The sequence below is a fragment of the Anomaloglossus baeobatrachus genome, chromosome 3 (assembly GCF_048569485.1).
Source record: "Anomaloglossus baeobatrachus isolate aAnoBae1 chromosome 3, aAnoBae1.hap1, whole genome shotgun sequence".
NCBI classification, from domain to species: domain Eukaryota; kingdom Metazoa; phylum Chordata; class Amphibia; order Anura; family Aromobatidae; genus Anomaloglossus; species Anomaloglossus baeobatrachus.
This window is the reverse complement of record NC_134355.1, coordinates 618247138-618272060: the sequence shown is the minus strand read 5'-3', so window position 1 is coordinate 618272060 and position 24923 is coordinate 618247138. Positions and strand designations below refer to the sequence as shown.

The following is a 24923-nucleotide window of genomic DNA, read 5'->3' as shown; positions in this document are numbered from 1 at the left end:
ATACCCCCGCCGAATCCCCCGGCGCAAGACAGAACACATGCTGACTCAGTCTGTAACATTATAGTCAATGGCCCCGTTGGCGCATGTGGCTAAAACCTGTTTTCCAGGGGTGTTTGGACGGAAGCGTCGACCGGACCACTGAACGTAGATAACGCAATGTGAAGGGGCCCTTATACACAGGATAAGAATTAACTTGCTGATCACTGGGGGTCTGACCTCTGGGATCCCTAATGATTCCAAGAATTGGGCTCTGGGACCCCGAAGATTGGGACTCAGAGCTATGCATGCACCAGCACGGTCTCCATGTCTCCAATCCATTCATTGTCTTTGGGACCACCAGAAATACCTGAGCACAACCTCATAGACAATGAATGTAGTGAAGGCCACACATGTGCACCTCTGCTCCTTTTAGGACAGGGCTACAGAGTACCAATCTTTAAGGTCCCTGAGCCCTGTCTCTTGAGTCCCTATTGATGACTTGTCCCCTATAAACTGGGAGGAACTTAGATTTTTTTGGAATAAACCTTAATGCTCACAGACCAATGATGAAGAAGATAAACATTCGCAAAATCATTTATTTCACATCATTGATCACTGTCCTTAAAAACGGGATGGGAAACAATTTGGTCACTAAAGGTACCGTCACACATAACGAGATCAATAGCGAGATCGCAGCTGAGTCGATCCTGTTAGCGATCTCGTTATGTGTGACATCTACCAGCGATCAGGCCCCTGCTGTGAGATCTCTAGTCGTTGCAGAATGGTCCAGGCCATTTTCTTCAAAGGCGATGTCCTGCTGGGCAGGACACATCGCTGTGTTTGACACTGTGGGACAGGGTCACAGTGACTGCTGAGATCGTTATCGCTACTGCGACCTCTATTGTTCCTGCATCGCTGGTAAGGTCTGACTGTGTGACATCTCACCAACGACCTCCCAGCGACTTACCTGCGATCCCTATCAGGTCGCATCGTTTTTGGGATCGCTGGTAAGTCGTTGTGTGTGACTGGGCCTTTACAGTGCTGATGATTGCTTAGTGTAAATGAAGCTAGTTGACTCATCCATTGCTGTGAAGTTGATTAGCGCCTGATTTGGGTTGAAAACCTGGACCCATTCCTACTCTGCAAATTGCTTTGAGATATTCGGGTATATTCACATGCTGCAGATTATTTTTATGTGGCACTTCTATATATTTTAATGGATGACAGTACACTGGAGATTTGTGGTGTGGATTTTATATATTTACAATATTGGATAAAGTTTTAAGAACTCAATTCACATATAGTGGAAAAATAAACACGTAAAAATTTAAATCAGATACTCATTATATATTTTATGTAGTGGAATGCCAACAATGTATGGGGTGAAAGCTCGTTAAATCTCCACCACAATCTCTGGGAACAATAACAAATGTAACACGTTGATTGGTTAACTCACATTGACTGTTCTATATTTTCCGGCCTCCACAGAGTTTGTTATGAACGAGCCACGTACAGCCCGACAGCTCAGACCTTCCTATTGTCCGCAATGTGGCATGGTGTCTATCCAGGGTATTACTTGACCTTCTTTACTGGAAGTTTAATGACGCTGGCAGCACGAAATGTAAGTAGCTATTCAGCCACGGCACTGTTATGTATGCTTTTCCACTAATGCCTTGTTCCTTCTGTGCTTTTACCTCATGCATTTTGTGATAATGTCACAATTTGACCTTCAGAACGTGGTTGTACATTTGGTCGTAGCAGCTGCTATGGGGACCAAAGTATTATGGTTCCCCCAGGTGTAGGAATAAGGCGTCATATATGAGAGAGCTGTTGACCAAACTGTTTGATAGACCACTACTCTCCCAACTCCCGCATATACACATGAGGACTCAGCTCAACCCAGCGTTCATGTGTTTTCAGTGGAGAGAGAGGAGAAAGCCACTGCCAGACACCTTTTGGCAGCGGCTTTTTTTCTCCCTGAAAACAAAAGGATCAGGATCAAAAGGATCCTCTGGACATTATCTGTAGGGAAAGAGTTGTGAGGCCACCATACACATTAGTGGGCTTTGCTGGCATTCATTTAAAGTTTATAGGGGCCTTGCATGTTCTCCTGTAAGTAGGAGTTCTGTTATACTGTATGACAGTACTTAGCCATTCTTTTTTTGCTGCTCAAAGAGAACCTGTCAGCGCAATTTTGCATTGTAAAGTAAAGGCAAAGCCATAATGGCACTGATTGAATTAGGAGGGCAATAAACTTGCAATAACTATTAGCTGATTACTCATTTGGCCAAGAGTTATTACTACATAGTTACATGCTAGGCCACCTTGAATTATCAAGTTGGGGCTTCTAATTGTGGGACAGTTTTGAATGAAATGTCTTTTTTCTCTAATACTAGAGAAGAGAGAGAGAGGGTTCAATAAGATCTGAACAAGCTGGAACAGTGGGCAGCAACTAATAGAATGGTTTTTAACAGGGAGAAATGCAAAGTCATACATCTTGGTAAGAATAATGAAATGAGCATATACAGCATGGGAGGAATAGAGCTATCCAAAAGCATGTGTGAAAAAGACTTGGGTATACTAATAGATCACAGACTGAACATGAGTCAACAATGTGACGCAGCAGCAAAAAAGGCAAACACCATTCTAGGATGTATTAACAGAAGCATACAGGCTAGATCACGTGAAGTCATTATCCCCCTTTACTCCTCTTTGGTTAGACCTCATCTGGAATATTGTGTTCAGTTCTGGGCACCACATTTTAAAAAAGACATCAACAAACTGGAGCAAGTTCAGAGAAGAGTGACCAGAATGGTGACTGGTCTGCAAACCATGTCCTATGAGGAACGGTTACAAGATTTAGGATTGTTTAGCTTGCAAAAGAGAAGGCTGAGAGGAGACTTAATAGCTGTCTACAAATATCTTAAAGGCTGTCACACTGTAGAGGGATCAGTTTTATTCTCATTTTCACAAGGAAAAACTAGAAGCAATGGGATGAAACTGATGGGGAGGAGACACAGATTAGATATTAGAAAAAACTTTTTGACAGTGAGGGTGATCAACGAGTGGAACAGGCGGCCACGAGAGGTGGTGAGTTCTCCTTCAATGGAAGTCTTTAAAAAGAGGTTGGACGGACATCTGTCTGGGATGATTTAGTGAATCCTGCATTGAGCAGGGGGTTGGATTAGATGACCCAGGAGGTCCCTTCCAACTCTACCATTCTATGATTCTTTTTTCGATTAAAAGCACATGAACACTAGGCACAGTGAAGAATACGTGTGTGTGTGTGTGTGTGGGGGGGGGGGGAGATAGTGGTCAGTTATTGCATGTATATGGCTTGCTGTATTGCACCTTTATAATAAAATTACTTAATTGCCTTCTTTAAAGTCGGATCTGAAGTTTAGTGTTACAAATGTGGCAAAACACTTGCCTTATATATGTACGATGCTGAGCCAGTCCACAGGCGCCTAGCACCTGGAACTTTAGATGAGGAGATCACTTCACGTCACCCCGGTCATCAGTCTAAGTCAGTGCTTTCTGGCTTTGGACTGAAGCTGCTCCAATTTCCTGAGCTTCCGGGTTTAACAGTGCGGCATGGGATTTGTCAGTCTGGCGTGACAACGTCTATGTGGAGGACAGGTGACATCTCGGCAGCCCGGCTAATCATAAGCAAAGCCTGGGATTCGGGAAGGTAAGGAAATTCTCACAGCTTCTGTCCACAGTCAGAGACTGCTGGCCTGGACCATGAACCGGACTCATATGAAGTGATCTATTCATCACTATCTAGAATCTTTAACGATTTTCTGGAGGAGTAACCTATTATTACACATACCCCATTGTTATACATACTGTGTTTCCCCAAAAATAATACCTACCCCAAAAATAAGCCCTAGCAGGAATTTTTAGTAGATTTTTAGCATTTTCGGCATAAGCCCTAGTCGCGATTCAATAATGAGGTATCCATTCAGCTAAAAAAGTTACAGAATACTGCAGGATACTTCATTGTAGAAAGCAGACGCCCCTAAAAAAAGAAGACGGAAGACTCCGCAATCATACTCATGAGGTGCCGAACGGGAGGACCTGCAGTGGAACGCACACCCACACACATCAGATCGCACACACAGTCACACATCAGATCACACACACACACACACACACACACACACACACACCACATCCAGCGATACCAATTGCTTCTGGCTGGCAAGGGAACCTGGCACGCAGTGCAGTGGACCACGAGGACCTGTAGTGAAGCACATGGAGGACCTGAGGTGGAATGCATTAATGCATTCCATCGCAGGTCTTCGTGCTCCACTGCACAGTGTCCCTTGTTCCCCTGCCGGCCAGAAGCAATCAGTATCGCTGGATGGGGTGAGTGTGTGTGCAATTTTGTGTGCAATCTGATGTGTGTGGGTGCGCGATCTGATGTGTGATTGTGTGCACAATCTGATTTGTGTGTGTGGTGTCTACATCACGAACTCAAACTCGGCTCTGGCCATCCTTTCAGAGCAAAGTGACCCCGGGTCCGGAAGTGCTCGAGCCACCCACCAACGAGCCCGGATTCAAGCGGCTCAGCTGCGGCCGAGCGCGGGGCGGTACATCTGTGTGTGCGCGATCTGATTTATGGGAGTGTTGGTCAGAAACAGGAGAGGACCATATGGAGCATACCTGCTGGCAGCGTTCACCGAAGATCGCAGGAGGACCTGGGAGTGACAAAGACGCCCGAGTTCTGGTAAGTATGATTCTCCTGGGAAGGGGGGGTCTGCATTTTTGGGGGGTAAACTTTGCCCCAACTGTGTTTCCATGAGAATAAGAGCAAAAAACTATATATGGCAGTGTCTTATTTTCTCGGAAACGCAGTACTTGCTGCAAGTATGCTGTAACTCTCCACTCTGGATAATGGAAAGTGTCCCGGTCATGTTGACACTGTATGTTGGTATTATTAATTCAAAGCACAGATGTATTATTTGATTATTTTATTTCCTGATGCAAAAAACAGACCTGCATCAGAAAAACACATATTCTGCTGCCCAAAGCAACTTCAGGTGGCCTTTTCATAGGCATTTGCCTACAGATAAAGTTAATTGTACCCTTGAGAATTGTAGAATTAAGATAAGCCTGACAGCCTCTCACCTTGTACACCTCTGCATTGCAAGGTAATAGGTTCAGAAGTGCAGAGTCAGATTAGTGGCACAAGAGGTCAGATAAAGACTATTAATTTGTCATCTGTACTAAGGAAAGATAAAAATGTTAATTCGCCATCTCCAGTTCTCTTATATAACAATATATGAGGTCTCAAGATATGCGAAGGGTCCATTTACACAGCGCAATGCGTAGCGTTAAACAGCCACCGACCACTACCATCTTTGGTGGTTGTTTAGTAGCCTCCTTACATGGGCCGACCCGACCTCAGATGCACTCAAAACGATTTGTAATAGGTTGCTCAGTGCGCACAGGACCTCTTTAAACCAGTCGATCCGTTACCGAGAATGATGATGTGCAAACCAAAAGATCATTTCACCTAACGAACAAGCGTTTTTCTCATTTGTTGGGTGATTGATTCGATTAGACTGCAGGATTATTGTGAAATGGGTAACTATGCCGTGTTAATGGACCTTAAAGGGGTTTTGTAACGAACAATGTTCATTTTAAAGTTGATTTTAATCAATAAATCTTGGAATAATAATAATTTCCACAATTGGATGTGTTTTAAAAAAAAAAATGTTCCTGTGCTGATATAATCTGATATATGTGTCCCTGTGATATACTGTGTAATATCTGTGTCAGACCGTACAGATCTGATCATACCACATCTCCTGAGCAGGGAATGATGTAAAAGAGTATACAGACATTACAGCATAGGACCCCAAATTATACTTCCTGTGAGGTAAAACATTTTTTAAAAACAGGCAGGGAAATGTTTTACCTCACAAAAAGAATAAGCTGTGATCCCATGCTGTGCTATCCGTATACTCTTTTGCGTTCTCTCCAGCCTAGGAGATGTGGTGTGATCAGACCATGTCCCTGTACGGTCAGACACGGCCATTACACAGCACATAGCAGGGACACATATATAAGATTATCTCAGCACAGGAAAAAAAATTTAAAACACATCCAATTGTAGAAATTATTATTATTCCAAGATCTATTGAATTAAAATCAACTTTAAAATGAACTTTGTTCATGGGAAAACCCCTTTAAGTTCAAGTGAGTCATCTTCAAATTAGTTGTTTTCTGGACCTCTGGGTCATGTCTTTGTAAGTCTGGTCCATTTAGAGAGTTCTTTGGTACTGTGATGGGCCAGTCAAACCATGGCTTTTTGTTACTTAAAGCAGTTCTCCAATTATAGAGACATGCATAAGAGATTAAGCTTTCTATTACACCCTGTGTTTCTATCTCCTGTTATTTTCAAGTTTTTTGTTTGGTGCCAGTGAATAAGAATATTAATTTTCGTTTCTTACTACAATAATATTAATGACCCATGCATAGGATTTGGTTATCCATACCAGATTGGTCTGACACTTGGCATCCTCACCGATCAGCTCTGGCAGTGGCCGGATATAAAGAGCGTACCACAGAGCACCACGGCCATGTGAGGCTGTTTTCCTCTGCAGATTGGGAAGTTCAGTGGGGCTGAAAACAGGTGTCTGAGATTAGGAGCTTGAGCGCACACCAATAAACCCAACAAGCCTCAGCAGAGCACGTTCAAACTCACTAGGAAAGAGCTTGTAAGCGCGGCACATGTCCAGCCATTGCTGTGGTGGCTGGTCAACCTTGATAAAAAGAGAGAATCTTTCAGCTGACCTTACCCCTTTGAAGATCTATTGCTCGGATGCTGCAATGCCAAACAGAGATATGTAGTAAGATAGAAAAAATTTCCAGCAACCGATCTTCTAAAAATTCAGATCCTTTATTTTCAAAATTTTAAAATCACAGGGATGGTAGTACAACAATACCAGACAGCCATGGTGTCAAAAAACAGACGCGTTTCGGAAGATTTAGTCCTTAATCATTGTTTCAAACAATGATTAAGGACTAAATCATCCGAAACGCGTCTGTTTTTTATCATTGCTTCAAACAAAATTAAGGACTAAATCGTCCAAAACACGTCTTTTTTTTTTTTACACCATGGCTGTCTGGTATTGTTGTACTACCATCCCTGTGATATTAAAATTTTGAAAATAAAGGATCTGGATTTTTAGAAGATCGGTTGCTGGAAATTTTTTTTCTATCTTACTACATATCGCTGGGCCCCTTGAGTGGAGATCATTTTAACCAGAATATATATTTTTATAAAATGTTTATGAACCCCTATTAAATTGTTGTGAATAACCCTTTACGACGTGTTTATTGAGTATTACCATACAATTATATGACCATCCCCCTGAAAAAACGAATCAATATTTCATTTTCAGATAAGAAACAACGTTCGACATCACTTTCTTCACTCTCCAGAACTGAAATCAATATATGACGTGATGACGTGGATAGCAACACAAGTGGCGATTAGTTACACAGTGGCACCGTTTGTGCTCTTATCAGTAAAGCCATCACTACAGTTTTACAGGTAAGTCAGAATATTAACGTACAATTTTCAATAACAGGTCCATATAATGCAAAAATGAAGTATTTACAAAATATATATACTTTAGAAAAATGATCTTCACACAATAAAAAACGCTAAGTATTTTTACAAAATAGTCACCACAATTAGGGATGGTAGGCTAGAAAAGCTATCAATCCAAATGTGCAGCTCTGGACTAACCTCTCAGGACATTCAAGCACAGATTTTCACCTAAAAACTGTCATACTCTTAAAGGCATTATCCACAACTAATGTAACTACTTTTCCTTTGTCCTAACTTTTCCTAACTAACACTTTCCTAATATACTTCTGGTACCTACACTACTCCTGTAATCTCTGTGTGATCTCTCTGCTGCTCCTATATTCCTATATTGATGATCTGGCTTTGATCCTTCCAGTCTGGAGACTGGAATTGGACAAACTGAGCAGGGCATGTCACTAGTGGAGGTGAGGTGTCTTCTTTGTGAGTAACAGCAGCCTGATGCATGCCCCAGATCACACTTCACTCTCCTGTCAGCCTGCTTTAAAGAGGGGTGCTTTCATGAGACAAGCTCTGCCATGTGCCTATCATTAGATAGTACGTATATCACATTGCACGATCTTCACATTCCAGCGCTTTTCACAAGAAAGCACCGCACTGTAAAGCGGGCTGAGAAAAGAGTGTGTGATCTGAGACTGCTGTCACTCACAGAGAGGACGCCTCACCCCCACCAGTGAAGAGCACCGCGCAGTTTGTCTGATTCCGGTCTCCAGACTGGAAGGATCAAAACCAGAACATCACCATAGGCATATTAGAGCCATAGATAGATTAGCATATAGAAGAAAGTAGGTAGCAGAAGTATATAGGAAAGAGATTGTATTCAGAAGGATCTAGACACACTTGACCAATTGGCAGTGGAGAACAGAATGGTGTTTAACAGGGACAAATATAAAATCCTACATCTAGGTAAAGGAAATGTAAAAAACATATATAGTATGGGAGGAATAGAACTAGGTGATTATACTGGAGAAAAGGACTTAGGCATAATAGTAGATCCCAGATTCAACGTGAGCCAACAATGCGGAGCTGCAGCTAAAAAGAAAAAAATTCTGGGATGTATCAAGACAAGCATTGAATCTAGATCAAGAGAGGTAATTATTCCCCTATACTCTGCCACGGTCAGCCCACACCTAAATTACTGTGTACAGTTCTGGGTGCCCCAATTCAAGAAAGACATCGATATATATGAGCAAGTCCAGAGAAAAGCAACGAAGATGGTAGAAGGTCTGCAAACCATGTCATATGAAGAACGGCTAAAAGAACTAAGAATGTTTAGTATGCAAAAGAGAAGGCTGAGAGGAGACTTAATAGCGGTCTACGAATATCTGAAAGGCAGTCACAGTGCAGAGGGAACTACTCTATTCTCATTAGCACAAGAAAGTACAAGAAGCAATGGGATGAAACTAAAAGGAAGGAGATTCAGATTAGACATTAGGAAAAACGTTCTGACAGTGAGGGCAGTCAGGGAGTGGAATAGGCGACCACGGGAGGTAGTGAGCTCTCCATCAATGGAAATCTTCAAGTGGAAGCTAGATAAACATATAGCTGGGATGATTTAAAAAAAACCTGCACTTGCAGGGGGTTGGACCCGATGGCCCTTGAGGTCCCTTCCAACTCTACTATTCTATGATTATATGATTGAAAGAGTTAGTTTGGAATAGTTCAGACAAATGAAAGGAGGTCACATTAGTAGTGGAAAACCTCTTTTAAGATTAAACTTGGCCAAACCCACCAATTTCAATGGACCAGCCAACCATCTGCTATGTTTTGGGGGCCAGCTGAATCTAAGGCGAAAAGAATTGGGCAGTTGGATTTTCAACGCTCAATCCATTAGTTTTCGGTGGAAATGCGTCATTGCCAAAAAACGATTCCGGCAGCGCCTTCCTCCACTTCAGCAGTTGAAAACACATGAACGATTGTTCGACTGCACTTGTGGTGGGATTTGGTGTAAATAGCAGTCTATTAAACAAACAAAACAGTTAATGCTTCTTTTACCTTGTTGTGGCGTTGCAGAGGAACAGGACTCTATTTTTGGGATAACAAATTCATGAAAAGTGATAAGTTTTGTCTTTGCCAGAAATGACTGGAATATCATTTCTGATGAAGCGCATAGAGGCACACTCTCTCCGAAAAGGTGCCAAATTCATTAAATAGTATTCACTTTGCCAGTCTTGATGAATAGTTCCCTTTTTCTTTTATAGTGTACAGCTCTTTTCCATGGAGCCAAGCCTCTGGTGCCTGGTGAGAGTATGCAGTAGTTACATTCCAGGAGAGGGTTAACTCTTAACATTCCAGTCAGCTCTAGCCAACCCATTTATTTATATATAGCAGTTAGCTGCTCACTGCCCTCCCTCTCCCTCTCATCTTTTGAAGAATTGCAGTTATAAATCACCAGCCATGCAGCTTTCACGACAGGTCTACTTATCATGGCTCTCTGCTCTCATTGTCAGGAGCTGTGTACTTCTCCAAAGGGCTTGTTATTGCTACGTGTAAATACAGTGATAGCGATGTAGACTCATCAGGACAAACTACTGAGAGCTGAATGTGTTACAACAGAACTTGTGCTGGGATTTATAGTTCTACTAATACTACAGTTCTATTCGCCAGAGCTGTCTCTCAAGGAGGAGAGTCCACCCTGCTAAAAACCAAGAAGTGAGGAAACTCTAAAGGCCCCGTTACACGCAACGACGTATCTAACGATATATCGCTGGGGTCACGGATTCCGTGACGCACATCCGGCATCGTTAGCGACGTCGTTGCGTGTGACAGCTCCGAGCGAGTGTTAACGATGGAAAATACTCACCTTATCGTCCATCGTTGACACGTCGTTCATTTTTAAACAATCGGTGATTGTTGAGCACGCAGGTTGTTCGTCGTTTCCGAGGCAGCACACATCGCTAAGTGTGACACCTCATTAACAACGAACTGCAGCTTACCTGCGGCCGCCGACAATGTGGAAGGAAGGAGGTGGCCGGGATGTTACGTCCCGCTCATCTCCGCCCCTCCACTTCTATTGGGCGGCCGCTTAGTGATGCTGCTGTGACGCCGCACGAACCGCCCCCTAGAAAGGAGGCGGTTCACCGGCAACAGCGACGTCGCTAGGCAGGTAAGTCCGTGTGATGGCTCCTAACGATTTTGTGCGCCACGGGCAGCAATTTGCCCGTGACGCACAAACGACGGGGGTGGGTGCTTTCACTAGTGATATCGCTGCGTGTAACACCTCCTTAAGGAGGCTGCATTGCTCTGAACTTGAGAATACCCTTTTAAAGTGAATTTTTGTAATATTGATAGACCTAGAATGTGGACCCCTAGTAAAGTGAAATTAAAGAAATATGCATCACCAGCAGCTAGCCTGCTTGACATTAGTTTCCATGTTGCAGCCGACTGATTTCAACACTGAGTAAGAAACAAATGGAACCAAGTAAACGTTGCAAAACCCGCAATGGTGCTGATTCTGTATCCTCTGTCAAAAGTAAACTTCCCTTTAGTTTAGAACCTGTGGGACCCAGATGACATGTATAACATTCTGGGTATCATTCGTTAGAACGAAAACTGTAGAGATCCGTTGGGAAAAAAAGTTCTGCAAACACAACTTTTTTTGTTCGTTGTTAATTAACTGATGTCTTCCGGATTCGTTTTTTTAACATTGGAGTCTATGGAGGACGGATCAGCTAACTGATTGCTATTTTGTCATCCGTTTATTCTTGCTTTTGTAAAGGTTCTGTTTCTTTCTTACAGGATCCATTTCAAATAGACGATACATAGTAATCTGTTAAACGGATTCCTTCTCCATACACTCTCATGTTAAAAAACGGATCCAGGAGACATCATTTTGCCAACGGATCTCTGTACGATCCGTTCTACCGGATGATTACAGGACATGCGAACTTAGGGGTACTTTGCACGTTGCCACATCGCAGGTGCGATGTCGGTGGGGTCAAATTGAAAGTGACGCACATCCGGCGACTCTGTGGACATCGCAGTATGTAAATCCTTTTACATACGATTAACGAGCGCAAAAGCGTCGTTATCGTATGATCGGTGTAGGGTCCGACATTTCCATAATTTTGCAGTAGTGACGGTACTATGTTGTTCCTTGTTCCAGCAGGTAGCACACATCGCTGCGTGTGAAGCCACTGGAGCGAGGAACATCTCCTACCTGCGTCCCGGCTGCAATGAGGAAGGAAGGAGGTGGGCGGGATGTTTACGTCCCGCTCATCTCCGCCCCACCGCTTCTATTGGCCGCCTGCCGTGTGACGCTGCATGACCCACCCACTTAGGAAGGAGGCGGGTCGCCGGCTAGAGCGACGTTGCAGGGCAGGTGAGTGCATGTGAAGCTGCCGTAGCGATAATGTTCGCTACGGCAGCAAGATATCGCTGCTGCGACGGGGGCGGGGACTATCTCGCTCGACATCGCAACATCTGCTTGCGATGTCGCAGCGTGCAAAGTACCCCTTAGCCTTATATAGTTTACAAATGACCATACCAAACCGGGCTTAATTAAGATTGCATGTATATGCATAATATTAACACTTTTCTTTTGTTTACAGCTTGTTGCCTGAAGAATGACCGCCAGTGTTGGATATCAGAACTTGATGCTTTGTGAGCATTGCTTTGAAGCTGGCCAAGATTGCTTTATTGCCCTGATACCTGTCCATCCATCTTCAGTGCAGTGCTTACAAACTAGAATGCAGCTGTGGTCGGTCACCTTGGCAACGAAGTGTAAACATCTCAAGAACGGCTGAAAAATTGAATAAGTAGTAAACTGCAAAGCAAAACTGCTTTTTTTTTTTTTTTTTTTCCCCAAAAACATTATCAGACAATATCCAAGTCAGGAATTACCCTTTGGTATTAAAACTTTATGAAATATATTTGGTATGTTAGTTGCACTATTCTAACTCTGAACATGTTGTTTCTTTAAGCTCCTGGTACTACTGCCTACACTTCTTCTGCATATTGGTGCTGTTAATCTTGCCGGCACGGGCAAGGAAAAAGGAAAGAACTGAAAAGGAATCCATTGCTCCTCCGCTGGACAAAGTGAATAAAGAAGAAAACAATTCTGAACACAACAGCCATGCGACCACAAACAATAACAGCAGTCAGCGGGAAGAGACAGCCTGGAGGCGCCCCAGCGCTCCGCAATGACCCACAGACAATATTTTATATGTTTTTACAATTCCATTTTAAGAACCTCTGATCGGTTTGTGAATTGTGCACAGGACAAGATGGTATTACAAAAACATATGTAAGGATAGCACTGCAAGGGAAGCTCGTTGACCCCACAATGCCATGCCATGTGGGCCTAGCCTTACAATATTTCCATTATTTTATAATGGGCACTCAGGACTTGTAACATACGCTCTTAGGACCATGTTATGTGTATGTTCCTTTAATGAACGTATGATGTCTCCAGGCATTGCAGGGGTTAACAATTTGGGCACAAATAGCAGAGATCCAGAAAACGTTTCCGAACCCTTTGCCTTAATCCCTCTGTCTCTCTATCGCTCTACCGAATGAAATCACAGATGTGTTGGGGGCTTGGGTACGAGCAATCGTCCTGTTCATGGTGCTGCCAAGAAGGGTAGTAATAAAGCAGTATTCTAATAAAATCATATTAATCGCATTTACAACTCCAACCTGAAGCAAAGTCGGGGCAACTTTTCTTGTCGAAAACATCCCAGCCATGAGATGAGGCTGCTGTCAGGGCAAACGTGCGGGGTGGCTCTGAAGATCGCATTTCTAGGGTTGTCGCTGCAGGATCCCAGCGCCGTGCCACTCTGTCCTAACATCATAGTATAACCGGAGTAGAAGTGCAAATTCTAGATTACCTACTTCTTCTGTCTCTTTATGTGTCCATAAAATATCTGTCCAGTTGTTTTGAAGACGTGTGTGGACTTAATGTGCAAAGCAGTTCAATCATTTAGTCTCTTTTACCAAAATTGTCCAAAAGAAGCAATCCTTTTTTTTTGCCCATAAGATTTTTAAAAGAGTTTTCTGGGTTTAATGTTTCTTTTTCCTCATAAAAAAATAACAGCTCACCTTCCCAGGTCCAGCACTGCCTCACTAACGCTGCCCTGGTCCACGTTGACAGACTGAAGTGCTGATATCACGAATACAGCGCACAAAGGCGTTGCGCTAATCGATAGAATCAGCAGGAAAGATGAGCAAACTCGAGGTTAGGTGTTCATACCAAACACAGACTTTACCCAAAAAACAGAGTTTGGGTTTGGAGTTCGGGTGCTTTACATATGCAAACCACTCTTGTGAGCATTGCAGTGCTCGGATATTGTCAAGGGGGTGTGTGACGGATGCCCAGAGAACACAGGATAACCTAAGCAGACTCTAATGCTTAGGTACCCTTGAAGGTACCCTTGAAGGTAGGGAGGTCCGAACCCCCAACTTGGCCCTGACTCCTGACCTGGCCCTGATGACACAGTCCCCACCACCCAAGGGACTGACCGGGACAGAGATCTTAAAAACCCCACAAACAAGGAACAACAGACAGGGGTAAATAAAAACTCATGCACACCAAAAACTACACAAGGGAACAACCAAAGGTGTGTGGGTAGGGGTAACAAGGGAAAGGCGGTAAACACAAAAATAGATTACAATCCACAAACCACAGCAGACAACAACAGAACGTCCTCATTGCTCCAGGCTAGCTCCAAAATGAATTGAATAACCAGCAAGGTGTCCAAGAAGCAGAGGGCTTAAATCCAGGGGGAAATGATTAACAGCAGACAGCTGAGTAAGTCTGCAGCTACACCAGATAAGAAGTTAACACCCCATCTGCCCAAAGGAAAAAACAACATTTAAGTGTGCATGGTCTAGCCCGGAGTCTGTCCCTAGTCACAAGACGCACAGTGACAATTGTGACAGTTATGCTCAGTGCCCAGCTCAGTGCGAGCCGTTAATGGGGTTTGATCGTCTTGAACTGGGGGTAACACCAAACAAAAAAAAAGAAAAGAAAAAATCCAACCCATCCGCCCCTGGAAGTGATCTGTTTATGGTTTGCTGCATGTGGGTGGAGACCTAAACTGCCCAATTAGTGACTTCCATTGGGGTACAGATCAAGTCCAGGTCCAGAACCGAACTTTATCTAAAGTCCGGCTATACCTGCCGAACTGAACTTCTACGGGTCTGCTCATCTCTACTCAGCAGATTATTTTGTCTCTGTTGGCATTGCCATTAAGCCCAGCGATTGGCTACAGCATTCACATATGCTGTAGTCATGATACCACTGCTGCAGCCTGTCAACAAAGACCAGGGCAGCAGCAGAGAGGCAGCGCTGGACCTGCAGAGGGTGAGTATAGCTGAATTTCTTACTTTCTCTGCCAAAATAAAGATTTATCCAAGACAACCCCCTTGTGAAGCAATTGTGCACTATAGAATATTATTTTAGAATTGATATATTGATATCTTCTGCATAAAAAGTGAACCCCCTGCTAAAATTTAGATTTTCCTCCTCAAGCGATTCCAACCTTAGAGTATAAAACCGCGGTAGTAATGACAATGAGCCAAGATGTGTCAGACGGTTTTGTATCGTATGAAGGGGAGAAGATGCGGCAGAAAAATGAATGACCGTATGCTCAGTCTTTTCCGAATGTGACCTTTACTGAATGAATTTAGTTTTATCGGGTACATGGAACTGTTCTTATCATGTTTTGTGGTTACGTTTAGCTCGCATGCAGGGAATGCCGCTGATTTACCAAGTAACCATAGAGCCAAGGCGAAAAAAAAGTATATTTTCAGACTCTGGCTGGAATATATCAAGATACCACAAATAAAATGTGATGGGGATTCTAGAACAGCAGGACATGAGCAGAAAATATTATTGAATAAAGCCAGAATCCCTCAGTAATCCGATGCCGCGGCTCCAATGGCCTTTATTGGTCCTGCAGTGATATAGTCTCATCCATTATTCACGTGACCGCTGCAGCCGATCATTGGCCGTGTGTAATATATGCAATGATTGGCTGTAATGGTGATGTGAATATTGGGTGAGCTGTCGCCACCTGCTGGGAGCACTGGAGCTGCGAGATATTTGACCAGTAGGTAATCACTCACTTTATTTGATACCTTTTCCTACTCTTTAAACTTTTTTTAAAATGAGGAAATCAATATAGAAACAGCACACAGTAAGCGTCGAAGTTCTGCCTATGTCTATGCACACCTATGGGCATCTGCATGCAGATTTTCTCATGGATCAGCCTCTCCTGTGCAGCCAAAAATATGGAAAGGAACAAGTAAAAGTAGATCACATGCAATCGCTTTCTACCCTGATCTTCGGCTTTTGATGTGTCACTTTGTCATCATGACGCTCCAACTTTTTTTTTCAAAACCCTACACCATTTTATTTGGATGTAGAATGTGTTTATATATTCATATGCGCATGTACAACGAAAAGTACTGTACTTCAATACCTTTACATGTCCAGTCCAGTCCTCCATTAATGGGAAATGAGGGTTTTAATTGATATGAGAATCAAGCTGAAGAGCTACTTGTAGACCTGAAACCTCTGTCACTCCAGCTCTATTCCCCATCCAGCACCACCGCCTCCTCTTTAACCTGATATCAAGCAACATAGAGGCTGTCAGTCAAGCAGAAGGAGGTGGCTCTGGGCGGGAAATTTTTACACTAGGTACAGGGTAGTACCAAGCAAGCAGTGAAAGGTAAGGGACGGGGACCCCTGCATCTAGGGAAGGGGGAGATGGTGACTCCTGTCCAAACCTACTACTGGTCCCTGGAGTCCCTCACCACCCTAGATAGGTACCACGTCTATGCGCTGAGCCAGATACCTGAGCCTAGGAATCCTTAGTGCTGGACCCTAAATAGGGAATGGGTGAGATAAGCTCTTTGTCAACCCCGTTAAATACTAAAGGACACAAGGAGGACACATGGGGAAAAAGCATGAACTATTTATCTACAGATGACTCAGGCAGGAGTTCAGCAAGCTTCAGCAACAATACTACAGATGAGAGGAAGCCACTTGCTTGCAACCAGAGTTAGTATGAACTGAATAATATCACCAGCACTAGTTTAGGGAAGAAGGGGTAATTAAGCACCAAGAGAATACTTGATGATCAGCAGCTGGGTGGAAGTCAAGCTCCTGCTGGGTCCAAAATGGGGAGAGATGAAAATCCAGCAAGAAAGCTACCTATTACAAATAATACGAACAGCAGGAACAATAGAAATTCAGGGATCATTTTGCGCAGCCAAATGCTGTGACCTTCTATAGCCAGAAACCATATGACTGTCACCCGTGTCAGGACTAGACCTGGAGTGACAGAGGCTTTAGGTCTACAAATAGATCTTCAGTCTCATTTACATATCAACTAAAATGCTGGTTTCCCAGTAATGGAGGAACGGACTGGCCATGTCAAGGTTTTGTTGGACTTGTCGTTGAAAGAGCTACATGTGCATATAAATAGTTCTGAGTTTTAAATCCGGCTGACAGATTTAGTTTAAGCTGAAATTCTCTTATTGTGTGATTAAGCATAATAACGCTGGCTAATCTTATATCTTGACGGTCAGGCAAACAACACTTTGGCCTAAAGGGGGCTTTACACGCTGCGACATCGCTAGCGATAGCACCCGCCCACGTCGCTGTTTCGTCATGGGGGTGATCGCTGCCGTAGCGAACAATATCGCTACGGCAGCGTCACACGCACATACCTGCTTAGCGACATCGCTGGAGACACCGAACAATCCCTCCTTTAAGGGGGAGGTGCGTTCGGAGTCACAGCGGCGTCACTAAGCGGCCGCCCATTAGCAGAGGAGGGGCGGAGATGAGCGGCCGGAACATGCCGCCCACCTCCTTCCTTCCTCATTGCCGGTGGAGGCAGGTAAGGAGATGTTCGTCGTTCCTGCGGTGTCACACACAGCGATGTGTGATGCCGCAAGAACGACGAACAACCAGCGGCATGCCCCACTAACGATATTATGAAAAGGAGCGACGTATCAACGATTTTTGACGTTTATGCGATCGTTGATCGTCGCTCCTTTTAGTCACACACATCAATATCGCTAACGGCGCCGGATGTGCGTCACGAACACCGTGACCCCGACGATATATCGTTAGCGATATCGTTGTGTGTAAAGTACCCGTAATTGATGAGCGGCTGCAATAAATTTTAATGCTGCTTATCTAATGGGGTAAAAATATTCAACAAGAAAAATCCCACCTCAAACAAGGTCCTGTCAAGTACTCTCTGGAGTCTAGGAAGCTGAGATCTTTGATGCTTTTTGTTAGGTCCGTGCACCAAAGACTTTTTCGTCTTTCTTTATAGTAGCCTATGATTTAGAGCAGAGGTCTGCAACCTAAGGCTTTCAAGCTGGTTCAAGACGACTACTCTTAACCACACCCGGGCAGCAGAAATGGCACTAATTTTCGCAACCAGCTGCTTATGAGCATGAGTTGACAGCAGAGACTGTCAGAACATGCTGGGAGTTGTAGTTTCCCAATAGCTGAGTAATAAATAGTTTGAGATCACAGATCTAGAGGAAGATACCAGCACCACAGACTTCAGCTCCTAAAGGATATGTCGCCGGGGTCACAGAATTCGTGACGCACATCTGGCTTTGTTAGCGACGTCGTTGCGTGCAACACCTACGAGCCACCGCTAACGATCAAAAATATTCACCTAATCGTTGACATGTCGTTCATTTTCAAAATGTCATTGCTCGTTGTGGACGTAGGTTGTTCGTCGTTCCTGAGCCAGCACACATCGTTGCGATGTCTCTGCGTGTAAAGCAGCCTTAAGATCTTGCTAACAGGTTATGGTCATTTTTCACCTATCTGCAGGATAGCACTTTGTGATTGGTGGGAGACTGACCAGTGTTACATTTTTCTGGTTTCTTTTGAAGGTTTCTAACTTTATTGGCTTAAAAGAGTTATGGTATATGCTCTTGTTTTACCAATTACAAAAAATGTTGCTAAGGGAAAAAAAAAGAAGCCATACTAGCCACTGTGATCTGCTCCCACCCTAGCGCTGCCTCTCTCACAGTCCCCGACACCAATGAACTCATCCTTCAGCCAATGAGTGGCTTCAGAAGTCAGATCACTTATGGTTATATGATCACTATCAGTCTGGTAAAGTGCCCTGGTACCCTCAGGTGATTTGAAGGGCTACCAGGAGTGGGATCTCCCCCCTACCTGATATAGACGATCTATCCTAAGTAGAGATGAGCGGACCCAAAAAGTAAAGTTCAGGGGTCATATTAAAAAAGTTCAGACTTCACAAAAAAATAAATCATTCTTCGAGTTCGGAGTTCAGGTGCTGACCACTCAAGTGAGCATCACTGTGTTTGGGTACGCTCTGTGCTGGGCCAATGTGAGCCGCGTGCAGTGTCTGAATGGCTCTCATGGGGGGTAAAAACAGCGTGATCGGATGTAGTGTGTACAAACCCCCCCAAAAAAAAATTTAAAAAAACACGCATCCACTCACGGAAATGCTATCTGCATGTGGGAAGAGACCCAAACTGTCCAATCAGTAACTTCCATCAGGGTTCAGGTCAAGTCTGGGTCCTGAACCAAACTTTATCTAAAGTCTGACTGAACCCGCCAAACCGAACTTCAACAGGTCCGATCATCTCTAATCCTAAGGGCAAGTCAACAATATTCTTAGAAAGCCCCTGTATAGGATTAAATTGTAGCGATGACCAATTTAATTCACCCTGCCCTGCCCTGGAATCTGATCCTGTCGTGTGTGACAGCCAGAAGTCACTTCTACCCTGAGATCCATGGCACAGATGTAAAGCGTGGCCACAATGGAGGATCGGAGCAGATACCAGGGCAGTGAAAATCCAGTGATCTCTAAACTGCTGTCACTAGAATCGCGTCCCTAATGCTCCAGCAACCAGAAGACTATTTCTTGATAAACATTGTTATATTTTACATTCCTCCGACTTTTACTTTATGATTATTTTTTTAGGTTTTTTTTTTCATGTCTTGACAGCCGACTCAGAAATTTTATAAACATGAGGATTAAAGTATATCTTAAGACTTCAAAGCTTCTGAATTGTCCATTATTTGGTGACTTCAAATTTGCATAAAGTAGGCTTTAGTATTCAAAATATCTGGACACTAAAGGGGGCTTTACACGCAACGATATCGCTAACGATATGTCGTCGGGGGTCACTGAATTCGTGACGCACATCCGGCGCCGTTAGCGACGTCATTGCATGTGACACCTATGAGCGAGTGTTAACTATCAAAAGTACTCACTTGACTGTTGACACGTCGTTCATTTCCCAAATATCGTTGCTGGTGCAGGACGTAGGTTGTTCGTCGTTCCTGAGGCAGCACACATCGCTACGTGTGACACCCCGGGAACGACGAACAACACCGTACCTGCGTCCTGCTGGCAACGAGGTGGGCGTGTCGTTAATGCGGCTGCTCTCCGTCCCTCCGCTTCTATTGGCGGAAAACTGTGTGACGTTGCTGTGACGGCGAACAAACCTCCCCCTTAAAAAAGAGGTTGTTCGCCGGCCACAGCAACGACGCGAGGAAGGTAATTATGTGTGACGGGTACTAGCGATATTGTGCGCCACAGAAATACCTGCCTTTCCACTATGGAGACAGAGGGCCGGACTTCCGCAGGTATTTCTCGAATCCCAGGCAGCAGCTGCGGTAAACCTGTGGACAAACCTGCAGAAAAGTCCGCGGGTACATTGTCCCGTGGGCACATAGCTTAAGAGCTAAAAAACTCCAATCGAAAATGTAACACTGACTCTCAGAGTGATTGAATGTTCTCTGCGGTGGATTGTAAAAGCTTTCATTACAGTATGGCGGCTGTATGTCACCAGTACACAATCTCTCCCCACCTGAAACTGTGTCTTGTGACTGATGGGCTCCCCATTGTACGGGAAGCATTAAAAGAAAATGATGCACCCCAGACCTAAGTGAAATTAATATTTGGTTAAAATCATTTCCATTCTATCACTGGTATACTTTAGGGCGTTCATCAAGTTAATGTTATATATTGCATTTTTCTTAAAGGACCAGAACTGTGATTGTGAGATTAAATCTTTCCACCCTTACTAATCTGGCACTGTATTAATATTGGTGATTATGTCAACTTTTTTATTTTTCATCCTTTTACTTTTCAATACATGGAGCATTAGAAATTTCTTTTTGGAAAGAATGTCTTATTTTAAAGAAGTCCCCCCCCATTAACTTTTTTTTTGCTTAATTCTGTATATATGTGTAAGTAGTGTATTGTGTATGTGTAAATATACTCGTCTTCTCCGGGATACAGTGTTGCTCTGCTCCTCTTCTCAGTGATGTCACCGCTGTTCAGACATTCAGCTCACTTTATGCTTTATGCATGAGCCGGAAGTCTCCTTTACAATGTAAGTGTATAGAGCCTTATTCTGATTCTCCATAGACTTTTATACTATAAAAGCCAGTTCCAGGTTGTGTAGAGTGCAGTGTGATCTGGAGCAACTGCAGAGCGGTGATGTCACTCAGAAGGGGAGCAAAGCAGTGATGTCACTCAGAAAAGGAGCAGAGGGGCACTGGATCCCGGGGAAGACCTCGTTAGGTGAGAATATTGAGAATATTATGACACTGCATACACATATACCCATGTTTAGGCAAAAAAAAAAAAAGTATATGCAAGGGCTTCTTTAATGTCAACAGGCCTCAGATATTCATTGCAGTGGTGTGCACAGATGTGGGGGCCTCATAGGAAAGGTCAGAATTGTCCTGCAGCATGGTGCTTCGTTCTGCCTCCAAGGACATAGGGCCTTAAACCCAGGCTCAATACCAGTCTTGATGAGGGAGTTTGGTGGAATGAGAGGCGCCTGATTCATTAAGGGTACATCCACACAATCAGGAAGACACTGCATTCTAGATGCAGTGTCATCCCTCCTGCAGAACCGCTAGTGTTCTCCAGTGGAGAGTGCAGTGCCCAAAGATTAGGATTCTGGACGCAGTGAATTTTCGTTGTGTTCTGCTGAGAACACTCGCGTCTCCGTAAGCATAAATTGATATGTTGCAGCTCAGAAAGCCGCTCCGCATGAGAAAGGAGCATAGTGGGCATGAGATTTCTATAAATCTATAAATTCCCATCCACTGCTCTGTACATGAAAACACGCTGCATCCAAAATGCTGCAAGTACTGATCGTGTGGACGTATCCTAAGACGCGCACTCCTCTTACTCAATCGGGAACTTAAGTGTGGCATGTGCCTCCGTATGCAAATCGCCACAAATCTTACTCCAGTTTGAGACTGGAGTAAGACTTGGGGTGTTGGGAATACCACAACTTTTCATGAAATAGACAAGTTAAACCACGTCCCTTTCTTTCCCAGAGTTGCCCATTTTGATAGACCTGACCGACTCTGGAGTGAAAAAGCCAAAAGTTGAAATATTTTTGCGCAACTTTACGTAGAGCTAAAAATGTGAGACTTTTCAGTGTCTTACACCTTAATGCTCGTCCTTTCTTTGATCCTTGGATCAGTTCCTCACCCTTTTGCTTTCTAAAGGGTGCTTTACACGCTGCGACATCGCTAGCAATGTCGCGAGCGATAGCACCCGCCCCCGTCATTGGTGCGATATGTGGTGATCGCTACTGTAGCGAACATTATCGCTACGGCAGCGTCACACGCACATACCTGTTCTGCGACGTCGCTTTGCCCGCCGAACAATACCTCCTTCAAGGGGGAGGTGCGTTCGGCGTCATAGCGACGTCACAAAACGGCCGTCCAATAGCAGAGGAGGGGCGGAGATGAGCAGCAGGAACATCCCGCCCACCTCCTTCCTTCCTCATTGCTGGTGGACGGAGTAAGGAGATGATTGTCGCTCCTGCGGTGTCAGACATAGCGATGTGTGCTGCCGCAGGAACGAGGAACAACCTCGCTACGTACGAGACAACGATTTTTGGTAAATTAACGACCTCTCACTTGCCAACGATTTTGTCTCTTTTGCGATCGTTTAAGGTCGCTCCAGCCTGTCACACGCTGCGATGTCGCTAACGGCGCCGGAAGTGCGTCACAAACACCGTGACCCCGACGATATATCGTTAGCAATGTCGCAGCGTGTAAATGGCCCTTAACAGTGCAGTTCCCTAGGAGAGGAGAGTCTTGCTTAGGTTCTTGACGCCTAGTAGCAAAGTGGCCCTGGGGCCCCATAGCATCCATGTCTCCCTCTTTGGTAAGCAGGCCATGAAGTTATTGAATACTGACAAACTATGAAATGCATTTAGTCTTGTAAGGATTTCCAGTGGCTTCCAGCACGCGACGTGACGTCCAGAAGGACATGCTCTCTTTGCCCTAGAATGGTACCAGCAGAACTATCTTTGCTTTTAATGTAATGATCTTTTACGGCATCTCCAGTTTATTTTACAGCACCACCTTTTATTTTTAATTTTTACAAAACTTTTTTTTGTATTATTTTTTTTAAAACTGTATGTGCACTAGATGACTAAAGATGGATAGACTATGTGTCCGCAGTAAGTCTTGTGCCCTGTTTTTTTATGTATTTTCCATTCTTTGAGCCTTCTGTTGTGATGACAATTTTCTAATCTTCATATAGAATTATCAATTCAATAAACTGTTTGTCTCCTGTAGAATCGCAGGTGGTTCCTAGTGTTCCTCAACTCATCCGATATGTTCTCTTCTCTTCTTCATTCACGTCTCCTCCGAGTTTCATATATCTTAAAAAAGACTTAAATGAGTAATCTGTTGTATATTATGCTACATGACTGGTTTAGATCATTGATTGTAGAAGGCTAAATACGGCTTAGATGTTCCGGCAGTATCATCCTTACAGTGCGCTATCATCAAATATTCAATTAAAATTATTTTTATAAACCATAATAAAGATTTGTACAGTGCTTAATATGAAATATCAATGATTTTTTGTTGTGTAAGTAGCGGGGTCACTATCATTTCATTAGACTGCATAAATCAATGGTACAGTGAATATAACAACCTTTGTAATATATCTTATCGGAGAATTTTGCTGCTTTCTCCACTTATGAACCATTTCTCCACACCACCTCCTGAACTCATCAATCACTATTAAAATTGCTAAAAATGATGTCCAGCTTAAAGGGAACCTGTCACCAGATTTGGCGACTATAATCAGCGGCCATCACCAGTGGGCTCTTATATACAGCATTATAACACGCTGTATATAAGAGCCCAGGCCGCTGTGTAGAATGTAAAAATCACTTTATAATACTCCCCTAAGGGGCGGTGCTGTGCAGACTGGTCGGATGGGTGTCTCTGCTCTCCGGTCTGGCGCCTCCTCTTTCGGCCATCTTTGTCTTCCTTTTTCCTATGTGATCCACACTAGCCAGCATTGAAGTCCTGCGCAGGGCAGATCAAAGTATTGTGAGAAAAGAATATCAGCTCACCCGTGTATGTGCTCTCTCAGTTTAGATGGGATGCACGTAGTCCACCAGACAGGCAGGTACGTAAGATCGTTGAGGAGAAAAGAGAAGGAGGGACTCAGCACCGATGCCAGGGTAGAAAACTATATCCAACGAAATATAAAATGTAGAAACTGTGTTCGATGATTAAAAAAATCCAAAATTTCAACGATTCCATAAAAACGTCATGGCTTGACGCGTTTCGGACAGTAAAGGTATGAGTAAAGTCCTTAATCATAAGCCTTATGATTATGGACTTTACAAATACATTTACTGTCCGAAACGCGTCAAGCCATGACGTTTTTATGGAATCGTTGAAATTTTGGATTTTTTTTTTTTTTTCAAAAAACTTTTTATTGATTTTCCAATTTTTTATAAACATAACAAGATATTCAAGGTTACACAAGGAAAAACATTTGTCTGACAATATGTGACATAATAGGGTGCAATGCCCCAACTTGATATTTTAAACTGTTTATCTGATTGATATGGTCTCTATTAAACCAAGGCAAAAGTACTAAGAAATAACAGACGCAATACAAGTCAATTAGAATCATTAAGCCCCTAAGCCAACCCCGAATACTTCCAAATTTTCTGGCACGTCTTGTTGCTACCTTAGCGTCTCGTCTCCCTTTCCTCCGGAACCCACCCCTCCGTGATTTTCAATTTACCCAGTTTGTCCTGGCTATCATTCAGAAGGTACCATTCCGATTGTAGAAAAGGTGTCATCAGATTATTTATTTCTCCCTGAGTAAATTGACTTTCAATGAAGTTTCTCCATTTCCCAAAGAACTTGGGTGTCAACCTATCTTTGTCCCTTTCCGCTTCCACTTTCTCCAGCCTCAATAAATTATGTAGTTCACCGATGACCTCTTTTATGGATGGTCCCTCCCTTTGTATCCAATGCTTTAATATGGACCGTTTGACTATCATGGCTATGTCA

At 43.6% G+C, this 24923-nt stretch overlaps 1 protein-coding gene across 1 annotated transcript in view; it reads left to right on the top strand.

Annotated features, from left to right (window-relative positions):
• Positions 1–23438, top strand: part of MBOAT2 (membrane bound glycerophospholipid O-acyltransferase 2) — a 338336-nt gene extending 314898 nt beyond the window's left edge. Inside the window, exons 11-13 of the mRNA XM_075341088.1 lie at positions 1468–1600; positions 7395–7546; positions 12526–23438. Coding sequence (XP_075197203.1) covers positions 1468–1600; positions 7395–7546; positions 12526–12748 — 508 coding nt within the window. The 3' untranslated portion in view covers positions 12749–23438. The remainder of the gene's footprint in view (positions 1–1467; positions 1601–7394; positions 7547–12525) is intronic.
• Positions 23439–24923: the final 1485 nt, after the last annotated feature.